Raw genomic sequence first — 11,681 nt, forward strand, 5'->3', positions numbered from 1 at the left:
AGATCTTCCTGAAGTTCCAAGAAGGTCAGTCTCAGAAGCCCGAAGGGCAGGATCTTCCTACTTTAATAAGCGATCTCAGCGTCATAGACAATGCCCTCTGACTCCTTCCTTCCCTTTATGCCCACCCTCCCTTCTGGAAAATACCACCTAGGGAGACCTTCTCCCTCGTGGAACGGGTGGGGAAGGCTCTCCATTTCCAGTTCACACAGATGGGATCAGTCAATTTAGTACAGAAATACACAGATACAATAACCTAAGTATGTAATGTAAATATTAACTTCATTCACTTCCCCGCAGGTTCTGTGTGGCAGACCACTGTGCTGCCCTCACTGGAGCTCAGGGGTGGTCACGACAAAGTAACAATAGTAATTAGAGGAAGTATGTTCTGAAGACAGAGAAACCATAAAGCCCATCTCAGTATACGAATACAAAAATAGAATTCATACATAGAGGCATCTCCAGGAGTTATAACACATAGTACCATGGGGGGGTGGGAGTTGGTAGAATCTGTCCATAATTTTCCAAGCGCAGGTATTTGCTGCAGGATTTTCAGCTCCTCCGTCCGTCTTTCAGAGTAGCTTCCCTGAGGGACCCCACCCAGAGCCAGCCACACCAGGGTCCAGACTACAGACCCCTGAGGGCCTGGCTGCTTCTTCCTGGCTTCCCTGGGGAGAGGGATAGCGCTGGTGGCAGCTTTGACACCATTCCTGGGGCTCTGTGCACTCCCCTCCCCCTCCTCCGTGGCCTCTCTCCTGCTCCTCTTCTCCAGCTCCCCTGCCCACAGTCCTCCTCTCCTCTGCTTTTACCTGCTCACAGCCCAGCCGTAGCAACCCAGGCCACGGCTTCCCAAAGTGTTGTCAAGTTCATCTCAGCACCTCTGGCTCACGGACTGTGCCAAGGGTGGAAGGAGGGCCCATTTCAGATTCCAGCTGGGGGTGAGGGGGCTGGCCCGGATGGAATCCAAGGCAGCACAGTCTGGGTTTGAGTTCAGTGGGACAGGAAGCCCTGTCTTTCCTTCTATCATTTTTTCCCTCCTTTTTTCATCTTGGTTTTTTAGTGGAGGGACTCTTGAACCTGATGCTCCTGTCTCCCTCCTGTTGGTTTTGTGCGTTACTAACGTGTTCACGGGCAGGATGGGAACAACTTTTCATTCAGTCCTCCCCTCCTCCTTTGCTGATGCTCCTGTCTCCCTCCTGTTGGTTTTGTGCATTACTAACGTGTTCACGGGCAGGATGGGAACAACTTTTCATTCAGTCCTCCCCTCCTCCTTTGCCCTGCTCCCAGTCACGGAAAGGCATTGCCCCTGATGGCAATACACCTGCCTACACGCACAGACAGAATGCCTCCGTCCTGGCCACCCGAGCCTCAGCCCCAGCAACCAGCACGACTTAGAGTTCTTAGCAGCTTTTTCCCCTTAAAAGAAAAAAAAAAAAAGGCTTCATACATGAACCATTCAAAACCAACCCTTATTTAGCAGAAACCAACGATTCCAGGATGGAAAACATCTGGCCCTCCCGGGGGCTCCTGAGCTAATTGATGCCATCTTGAGTCCTTAAGCATGTCTGCTCCTGGGCCCCAGAGCCCAGCCTAGGGTCTCCCACCCTCTCCCCCACCCCAGAAAGCCTCTCAATCCTCTGTGTCCCTGGGCGTAGCCCTACCCCACCCTCTTGGGTCCTGCCCACCAGCTGCAGCTTGCTCTCAGAGCTGCCACATTCCCACCCTCCCAAGCTGTGGGTGTGCTTGCATTGCCCCGGGAAAGACAGCCCACTCCTCCCCAGCTCCCCTCTCCCCATCTCTCGTCCACAGAGATGGAGCTGCCATTCTCCTAGAACCCATCCTTACCCTGCTCATCAGCATGGAGACCCTGATGGTGGGGAGGGGGGACACTATCAGGAGGGATAGGCATCCCAGGAAACGTGGCCTGACAGCTCAGGAGCCTGGGGAAGGGGAGTCAGGCTGTGAGGCCCCTCTGGTTTATGATGTACGGCCTGAGGCCCAGCTTGAGCCCAGGTTGCAGGGAACTCTAGCAGTCTATGCTTCTGTGATTCCAAGATGGAGAACAGGCAGTGGACAGTGGCAGGTGACCACCAAGATATCAGGGCACAAAGCGGGGGACAAGGGGTCTACCTTCTCAGCACTTGCTCTTTCCCTCCCTGGCTCAGTCAGTGAAGGTCTTCTTCACCGGGGCTGGCTAGCTCAGAGGCAACCCACCCCCTCTGGCTGCTTAAGGGCCCGTGGCAAGCCACTCTAGGGGTCGCTCAGAATGGCCATTGTTCTGCAGCTGGGAAAGAACTTCCCAGTCCTCTTGCCTCTGGGCACAACCAGAAATGTGCTCTGGGGACCACCTCCGAGAACACATAGCAGGCCCATCCATATCACCAGTGGCCAGGGGTGCTGGCTCCATCTGGAACTAAGAGCAGAAAGGTGCAGGGAACAGGCGCGGGGTCCCTCCATCAGGCCCCCAGCCTTTCCTGTAGCGGCCTAGTAGGGGTTTAGGGGCAGAGACTCCCATCTCTAAGAGGTGATCAAGCCTGCTGACCCCCTCTGCCTTAATTGGGTGGGTGGGAGACACTAGGACTGATACAGGGCCACTGGCCCATCCCAACCACCCCCTCCTTCACCTTCTACGTGGCCTCCACCTCCCGGGGTGTCCGATTTCGCTCGGCCTGCACTCGGCTCTTCACCTTCTTGCCCAGCTCCAGCCCTGCCCAGCTCTTGCCCTTGGCCTGTTTGCCCCGGCTCCGAGAGGAGCACCACATGCGCTCACAGTACTCATCCACCCGGGGCAAGTTGGCGAAGCCGATGAGCTGCAGGATGTCCTTGTACCAGGCCTTGGGCGGGGTGGAGGCCAGGCTTCCCTGGGCAGGGGGCTCCCCTGGCCTCTGCTCCCCAAGGAGCAGGCTCTTGAGCTGCGCGGCCACAATCACCTCCAGGGCCAGGCGGGCCACGGTCTGCGAGAAGCCGTGCTCCAGCGTAGTGCAGGTGTAGGTGCCCTCATCCAGGCGGCTGAGCCTGCGGAACAGCAGCCCCTGCTCCGTTTGCTGGATTCGCTCATCTGTCTTCACCTGCAGGGCACCAGGAGAGGATGAGGGACAGGTGGAGCGAGGCACACACCACCACCTTCTCTGCACCCTGCTTTTCCAAATGTGTCACCTCAGGGCCCAGTACTTGTCCATTCGCCCCTTCCCGGGAAGGGACCAGCAGCTTGGTAGGCTTAGCCTCCAAGCTAATTGCAGGCAGGGCTTCACCTGCCCATCACCCAGGACATGGCCTGCAAAGGAGGCTTTTCAAAAATTTGACTGGTTTCTCCCCTAGGCTCTGGGACACCTGTCTCGGGTTTGGGGAGCCCCAGCACACATCCCATTGCACTGAGGGAGTAAGAGGGTATTTATGGGCTTTTATTCAGGGGGATCTATAACCCCAGCCCCAGGACTAGAATTCTCCTCACTCTACATGGTCTGCACTGATCACTTCCCCCACAGCGAGGGGCCCGCAGCCCTAGCCGGGGGTGGGCAAAGTGCCCTTCACAGTGTGGGAGGTAAGAGTGCTGTTCTGACTCTGGCCCAGTAGCTGTCTGGGCTTTAGTCTACATGTCTGTACGTTGAAGCTGGCCTGCTTGGGCAGTGAGTGCTGTGTAATTTCATCCCATTGCTTCCCCTGCCCTGGCCCCAAGGGGAGTCTCTCAGTGCCTGGCCCAACAGCTGGCCCAAGGCTGGCCTCCCCCAGTTCCCAAGCAGGAAGGAGAGGCCCTCCTGTAATCAACCCACTCCCTCCTCCCCTGCCTGTGGGAGCTCTTGAGAATGGTTTCTCACCCTGCCCCACCCACACCCATCCTCAGGCCCCAGACAGAAGCCATCTCTGGGGCTGACAGGCCTTTCTAGATGGGGTAGGGAGGCCTGGGCAAACAGTGGGACTCCAGGGAAGAAGTGTGAGGCCAGGCAGTGGGGGGGGTGGGGGTGGGAGCTGATGGCACTGGCCAGGGGCACAAGCCTGAGGCAGAGGAGGACTGAGAACCCCTGGGGAAAGGTCCTGCAAAGGTGAGTCGTGTGTGTAGGCACGGGGGCTCCCTGACGGCACAGACCTGCTTCCTTCTCTTCTGTCTCTGCCACCCACCTCCCAGAGCTCTGCTCAGTCTCTGGGGAGTTGGTGGGTTCCCCGTCACTGGAGGGGTTCCAAGCAGACAGCGAGAGTGGGGCACCTCTTTCCAGGCGCCCGAGGGGCCTAACACATGGTTTTCTTCCGTTGAACTTGGCAGGTTCCCCTCAGAGCTCCTTTCTAGGACTCAGGACTTGGGGTTCAGGGAGGGATAGGACCTTAAGGCAAGTACAAACTAGAGGCAAGGTCCTCACTCACCTGGTCGGGCCCCTGGTCCCCCGGCCTCTGCAACAGCCAGCGCACGGTCGCCTGGGGAGACTTGGGCAGACACTCCAGGAAGGTGCTGTTGTGCTCTGTGCCATAGACCGTGGTGGTTGCCACGAGTCCTGCAGCCTCCTCTGTAGGGAGGCAGAGGTGGGCTCAGCCCAGGAACTACATGTGGGGCCCCTGACTCCCACAGTCCAGGAGCCCCCAGCAGTGTTTAGGGACCTCAGTGTCCATCAGTCCCTAAACCAGTCACTCTGTCCAAAGACCCTACACCTATATACTGACAGAAGCCACATGGATAGGGAAACTGAGGACAAGTTTACAACAGGACAAGTCTGAGGCCTCACTTCGCAGGGGTTGAGCCCAGGCCATCGGGTGAGTGGGAACCTTGTGCAAGCCCAGCCGGAGCCCAGTGGCCACCACTCACCTTCCTGGCTCTGGCCCAGGCACTGCAGGGCAGGGTTGCCATGACGGATGTCCTGCCGGCGGAACCTGCGCTTGCTGGTGCCAGGCCGGTAGCGGGTACAGGAAGCGCCATCCCAGGCACAGTATGGGTCCCGGGCCAGGCAGCACTCTGCACAGGCACTGCCGTAAGTCTCACACTGGTGCAGCTGCAGCCGGGCCACGCCCAGCCTCGAGCCCACGTACAGCACTTGCTGGAGAGGGACCCAGGTAGAGCCCACAGTGAGCCTGGGCTTCCCCAGAAGCAGCCAGGCACTCAGCCTCCTTGGGTTTTCTGAGATCCCTGCCACTTTTAAGCAGTATTCCAGAGCCTCTTGGGTGCAGTCACAGAAACGAAATGTTTACCACCCACAGGCTGTACTAGCAATCCTGTGCTAGGACATGTAGGGGATGGGGCAGGCCTGGGGCCTTTTCTCAGAGGGGCTTGGGCTGGCCCCACGCTCGCCCTGCTTCTGACCATTGCCCTCCACCCCAATGGCCTTTATCCTGACTTGCCTCTGACCTCAGGTGCACTCTGCTTTAAGCAATCCCAGTACCAAAGTCGGGATTTACCCAACAATAAACTGAGGCAGATAAACTTGGGAAGATGGTATTTGCCCCTTTCAAAAGGATACAGCAGGCAGGCCTCCAGGAAGTGACTTCCTTGTTTGATTTCAAACCTGGATTTTGTTCTCCAGCACCCTGTTGCCTCCCCTAAGGGACAGGGATCTCCCCATGTCTGAACACGACCTCACTTACTCAGGGCCTCCCACTGCCCACCGGCTCCCAGCATGGGAACCTCAGCTCCTGGCTGCACTCTCAGCCCTCTTTGCAGGGTCTAGTCAGGCAGCCCAGCGCCTGCTGCAGGGGCTTTCCAGCAGACACTGGCAGTGCTCAGCAGGCTCCAAGCCAGGGGAGGGAGGGCAGAGGCACAAGGAGGGTGCAGCTACTCTTACCCTTTTGACGGAGATCTCCATCTCAGTGATGGCTGTTGGCACCTGGGGAAGGAGCAGGGTATCAGGAGAGGGGTGTTGGAAAGGTCTCCACTGCACCCCTGCCTTCAGCCTCCTTTAGCCCCCAGGGCCGCCTCACTCCCAGCCTGGGTCAGTGCAACTATGGCTGGACAGTCTTTCCCAGAGGTCAAGTTACAAGAAAGGTCCCCTTACCCTGGCTGGCCTCCAAGCAGGAGGCTTGGCTAGAAGCACAAATCTCCAGTGTCCCCCCACACAGCCCTGTTCCCCGGCAATGAAGCGGCTGTCTCAAATCGCCCAACCCAGGTTGGGAGACGTGACAGTCCCCCAGACACACCACGTGTCTGATTCTTTACAGGGAGGGGCCCGTGGAACCCCTTGGGCTGAGGGGGAGCTCTCAGCCACCCCCTCACAGGGAATTGTGCTTATCAGGGCCTTGTCCAGGGGGTGCTCACCTTGGCCATCCCTCCCTGCGTTCCCCCAACTTTCAGCTCACAGACTTCTCTGAAGGCCCCTCAGTCATTTAGAGGCATCAGCAAGCCCTCTGCAGCCAGGAGTGTGTTCACTTTCAACCCCCACTGGCTGCAAGTTCAGGAAAGACAGGCCCTGCCTGCCTTTACTCCTGCACTTTGCTCCTGCCTCCCTAAAGCCAGGGCTAGACCCAGGGATGGGGCTTGAGGGGATGGACCCCATTAGCCCCCCCTCCTCACTCACCTTAAACACCTGGAGCTCCTCCAGAACTACCTCCTCAGGCTCAGCTGAGCCCCCAGACTGAAGGGCCATGACCTTGAGCACTGAACCTGAGTCTGAGGCAAGGAAGAAGGGGTCAATAGGAGAGGAAAGGACAGCCTGGAGGCCAGCACACCTCCCCATTCCAGCCACCTTACTCAGCCCACCCACCAGTCCCCAGGAAGATGACATCATAGGTCCCGTCCTCAGCCTCCACGCGGTCCACCACGATCTGGCGCAGCTGCTGGGCCAGGTGGGTTTTGACGAAGACAGGGCGGCCCTGCCGAGGCCGCACGGACCGAAACATGAGTGGGTGGGCTCGGGCAAACTGCAGCACCTCATCTGGGTAGTCCTTGGTGCTGCCGAAGGGCCGTCCGGGCTGTGCAGTCATCTTGCTGGGGCACTGTGGCAGAGGCAAAGGAAGCACCTGGGACCCCGGGGTCACACATTCCCCACCCCAGCCTGTTTCCACGCCCCACCATCTGGGCATGCCAACCTTGGAGGGACTGCTCTCACTGTGTGAGAGGCTCCTCGGTGTGGCGAAGGCTCAGTGCGGTGCCTCACCGCACCCTGACCCCTAGCTCAGAGCTGCTATGGAGCTGCACGCAGCAGACATAATGATGTCCCAACGTACAGCCCTCCTGGCGTCTGCTCCACCGTCTTCCCCCGCTGAGCTGGATACTCACCATGCCAGGGCGGGGAAAGGGCACCTTGCCCCCATAGGGCCCCCACTGGTGCTGGAGACCATCTTGGTGGGCAAAGGGCCCCTTGAAGACCTCCCAGATGTCAGCCATGTGATACAAGCAGACTGCAAAGCCCTGGAACACAGCACTGCAGAGAGAGGACAGTCAGGCCCAGGTGGCCGTCATAGGTGGGATGGGGGTGGTCTGGCTCTTTGGGCAGGGCAGAGGGTGACAGGTGCCTGCTGTCAGGAGAAACTGAAAACAAAGACACCCAGGCAATGGTAAAGATAGGGAGACAGAAAATACAGCCACAGAGTCACAGAATCAGGGTCAGAGATAGGGACCCAGGGCAAGGCTGGGGTTTGGAGGCAGAGGCTCAACAGAGGAACCCAGGGTCCAGAGGCCTGGCCTGAGTCAGGGAGAGGGGAGGCCAGTGTGCCCACCTGACCGTGCTGAAAAGTGCGTACACCTCGAGGTTCTTCCCTGCCTTGGGCCACAGCAGGAACACGTCCTCTGGGAGACAGAAGACCACTGCCAATGTCCCCCACTCACTGGCCCAAAGCCCTCCTGACTCCCGCTCCCAGGCCTGCCCTTGGCCCTGCCCTTACCCAGCTGGTCAAAGTGGGTCTCGGCACCACCAGGACCCGGCACTGAGCAGACCAGCCTCGCCTTGAGGAAAGTGCTCCACTTGTTCACCAGCACCCTCTGGCCACCAGCATCATTCTGTGGGTTGGGGGCTCAGGGTCAGACAAGGACAGGACCCTGTCTGTCCTTGGGTCCCAAAGGACAGACAGGCCCCTCCTCCAGCTCCTCCACCCTCACCCTTTGGTGGAGAGGCACAGACCCGGGCCCCCTCACCTCAGCTTCTCTACTGGTGAGGGTGGGGACAGGTTGCGGGAGAGGAGCACAACAAGGACTGAAGACCCTCACTGCCCCTCCCCAGCTCTCACCACGCAGACACGGCCCACACGGCTGACAGTGACATGGCCTGGGCTACCGTCTGGTGAGGGGACAGTCTCCGAGAAGAAGAAGTACACCTTGTCATCGTTCTGGTCAGAGTTGTCAGCGATCCGGGCGGCCATCACAAACCGAGGGTCTGGGTGCGGGGAGGTGATAGGATGAAGCTGGTGGGGGAGCCTTACCAGGGGGACAGGTGGCTGAACACAATGGGGACCAGGAAGAGGTATGGGCTCCCCCACTGGAGGCTGGAGTCCCGAGGGGTGGCGTGGGAATGGGCTGCCCCTCCTGCCTCCCGCCAATGCGGGCAGGCCCCAGTCAGCCTCACTCTCAGCAGGCCCCTGGACTCACCGTGCAGGAGGCTCTGGTCAGAGTCAGAACGCAAGGCCGGCCGGGGACCCCCACTCCGGAAGATCATGGCCTCTCGCCCCAGGAAGTCAGCAGTGAGGCCAGTGTACAGCTCCCCACCTGGAATGCAGAGTTAGGGGAGGAGGGCCCAGCCACCTCCTTCCCCAATGGCATCAGCCAGCTCCCACCCTCCCAGTGCCCACCCACACCTGGGCATCACCCACCTACCTACATAGGTGCTGGCGAATGGACGGCTGGGCTCATGAGGGCACCGTCCCCGCCCACTTTCAACACTGCGGGGCTGCAGGTGGAGCACGTGCTGGGGGAGAGGGAGGGAGGTGTTACCTGGGAAAGTACTGTTAGCCCGCCACCCCCCCCCCAGCCCCCAGCAGTGGCCGTCGCGTGCAGCTGGAAAGTGGGGGTGGGTGAAGGCACCCTTGACTCAAGGCCAGGCCAGTGGGGTCAGCTCTCCGGCACAAAGGCGCCTTTCAGGCCCCTGAAACCTCTGCCCTGACCCAGGCTCAATGGGGAGTGTTCAGGCAGCCTAGAGGAAATGTCACTGCTTCCCAGTCCATTCTGGGCACTGCTCCCCCCGCCCCCCGCCCCGGCTCACCTCCCCACGGTGCCCAACCACGATGAGGGCGCAAGTGGGATGGAAGGCCCCAGTGCCACATGCCAGCAGGTGGGTTCTGTTGTGAGGCTGCAGCACCCTCACGAAGTTGGCACACTCCATCTGGGGGAGAGAGGGGCCGGAGTGAGGGGCTGCTCACCATCTCATCAGGTTCTGATGCTCAGCCCTGCCGGGCCGGGATCAGCTCAGCCCAGCTGTGGGGGTCTAGGGTGACATCCCTCATGGACCTTCAAGAGCCCTCCATTTCTGTTTCAAATGAGCCCAGTACAGGCAGCTGGAGGAATAGCCAGCCGCAGGCTGTTCTGGGGTGCTGGTCAGGGTTGGGGACCGTCACTTCTGAGAGCACTCACCGAAGGATCTCTTCCCTTTCGAACACACTCCTCCCTCTGTCCTGGCTGCGGCGGCCACAGCACCTGAAACACAGCCTAGCTGACCCCTGGCCTCACAGCCTCAGTTTCCCCATCCAGCCCCCCATCCAGAGTTGCCCGGCTCTCAGACCGACAGACCCTCTCTCCAGTTATCCCAGCTCACCTCCCTGGGGTCTGTCCATGTCCGGTCCAGCTGCAGAGAGTAGATGGCATCACGGCCCCCCAGAAAGAGGCGGTCTCGGTACTCATCCAGGTACATAGCCTGAAGGTCCAGGGAGCCCCGGGGACCCAGAAAGATGGAAGAGCGGTTGGCAGACAGGAGGTCTACAAAGGAGCAAGGGAGGGGGTTAGGGCTCCCTCAGCCAAGGTGTAGAAGTGGGGGTCCCAGCTGTGCATGCACCCCCCCACACACTCACATCTGGAGAGTGTTTCCACCCACAGGGCTGCTGGAGGGCTTCTGGGAAACGGCTCCTGGGGGTGGGTGGGATAGGGCTCTGAGCCCCACCCAGAACAGCCCACCCAGGGGCCAACTCCTATCCCCTAGGCCCTTAGCCCTCCATCTTTCAGTTCACATCTCTTCCCAGTGACCCATCGGTGTTCTACGCAACCCCCAGGGGAAATGGCTCCCCCCACAGAACTTATGGCAGCAAGCTGGGGCTAGGGTGGCTGAGCCTGAGCAGTGTGCAGGTGGGCAGGCAGGGAAGAGGGTTCCCTGCAGAGGGAACACCTGGAAAAGGCCTGGGCATGAAAGAGGCTAGGTATGACCAGGCCAAGCTCCTGGCTCTAGTCCAAGGATGTGGCCTGAGAGAATTTTCTCCCCCGTAGACCCTTTCCACCCAGGCCCTAGGGATGGAGGGTGGCTGTCTGCGGGCATTGGTTGTAGGAGTCAGAATCCTGAAATAAATCCTTGGGGTGGGGTTAGGGAGTTGGGGGTGATGGGTGGGCAAGGGGGCAGACAGCCAGAAGGGTGAGAAGGGACCTTGGCCACCCCTGGGAAAGCCAAGTACCCCATGCCTTCCCAAGGGTCATCCTCAGTCCAGCACCCACTCCATCCCGAAATTCATCAATGGTCTCTTCCAGGAAGTCCTCCATGGCCGATAGTACTTTAGAAGGGATTTGCCCTATATAGGCTTTTTCTTATAGCCTGAGTTCCCTCCAAAACCAGAGCTCCAAGGGCAGGACCACATTCTCCCTCGCACCAGATCCCATTTTCAGACTCTCCAGAGTGGAGCCCTATCTCGCCCCTCATACTCTCCAGAGCCTGGGTCTCCCCCCTTACACCAGTGTTCCCAGGGAAAGGGGATCACCCCTCCGGCCTCCCTAAGAAGAATCTGTGGAAAGCTTGTGTCTCAGGGACCTTTTCCTGTGTCCTGTCTCTACAGATTTAGAGGAGGCCTGTGCCCACTGCAGCACAACACATCAGGTTAGATCTACAGAGGAACTCCTGGGCTGGGATGGAGAGGGAGGAGTAAGGCCAGCACTGGGACCAGAGGGCTGCAAAGAGGCAGGCGGGTGAGAAGCGGAGGCTGTGGGGACAGGCTGAGGGGCCCATTGCCGAGTGAGGAGGAGAGGGACAGGGTCCTGCTCCCCAGCTCTCTGCCCTGGGCAAGGAGCCCTCCCTGAGTATAGACAGCTCCATCTGCCCCGTCTCTCTCTGCCCATCTCTGCTGAGGTGGCTCAGAATCTCCACTGGTCTCTCTCCTTTTCTCAACAGTCCCCCAGGTTTTCCTCTGTGTGTCTCTGCCTCTGCCACCTCCACCCTGGACATGCCTCCAGGAGCTGTCCCTTGCCTCCTCCCCAGTGCAAGCCTCTGGCAGCAGCCAGAGGAACACCATCTCCTGAGAATGACGGGGAAATCCTTCCCATGGGCTGTGCAGGGAATGACTGCATCCCTCCAGCTGGCAAAACAGCCCAGGTGGCTGGGGCTCCCACAGCTGAGGGTGCTGCAGGAACCCAGATTCTCGCGGATACGCAAAGGAATAGGGCACATCGTCCGTACCTCGGTAGGAGAGCCGCAGGCGGGGCACGCTGGGGCCGGGACTGGATCTGCTCCCGCGGAGCAGGAGAACCCCCAAAAGGCAGCAGATGGCCCAGGCCGAGGGGCTCATGCTGGGGGACCGAGGGCACAACGCTGCCGGTGGAGTTACCCTCTGGTCCCACGGCTGGTTGAAGTTTGCTCCCTGGCCGCTGG

At 59.6% G+C, this 11,681-nt stretch overlaps 1 protein-coding gene across 1 annotated transcript; it reads right to left on the reverse strand.

Moving 5' to 3' along the window:
• Nucleotides 1-254: 254 nt before the first annotated feature.
• SEMA3G (semaphorin 3G) lies at nucleotides 255-11,681 on the reverse strand. Its single transcript, XM_037055724.1, has 16 exons — nucleotides 11,490-11,681; nucleotides 9,654-9,814; nucleotides 9,473-9,535; nucleotides 9,105-9,224; nucleotides 8,720-8,810; nucleotides 8,495-8,611; nucleotides 8,137-8,282; nucleotides 7,795-7,909; nucleotides 7,630-7,699; nucleotides 7,190-7,334; nucleotides 6,675-6,906; nucleotides 6,489-6,580; nucleotides 5,760-5,801; nucleotides 4,790-5,018; nucleotides 4,354-4,493; nucleotides 255-3,065 (listed from the first exon to the last, which is right to left on the reverse strand). Exons 1-16 carry the CDS (start codon nucleotides 11,596-11,598, stop codon nucleotides 2,625-2,627), a joined length of 2,313 nt encoding a protein of 770 aa, XP_036911619.1. The 5' UTR covers nucleotides 11,599-11,681; the 3' UTR covers nucleotides 255-2,624.

This window comes from Sturnira hondurensis, unplaced genomic scaffold (assembly GCF_014824575.4).
Source record: "Sturnira hondurensis isolate 20B ecotype Veracruz unplaced genomic scaffold, ASM1482457v3 Scaffold0008723, whole genome shotgun sequence".
Classification (NCBI taxonomy): domain Eukaryota; kingdom Metazoa; phylum Chordata; class Mammalia; order Chiroptera; family Phyllostomidae; genus Sturnira; species Sturnira hondurensis.

Bases quoted from the DNA above. Each gene is read 5' to 3' on its own strand.
- SEMA3G (XM_037055724.1), bottom strand. From the start codon at position 11,598: ATGAGCCCCTCGGCCTGGGCCATCTGCTGCCTTTTGGGGGTTCTCCTG. The intron at 9,225-9,472 runs GTGAGTGCTCTC...TCTCTCCCCCAG, and splicing joins GAAAGGGAAGAGATCCTTCG to ATGGAGTGTGCCAACTTCGT. The intron at 5,802-6,488 runs GTGAGTGAGGAG...CTCCTTCCCCAG, and splicing joins AGGAGCTCCAGGTGTTTAAG to GTGCCAACAGCCATCACTGA.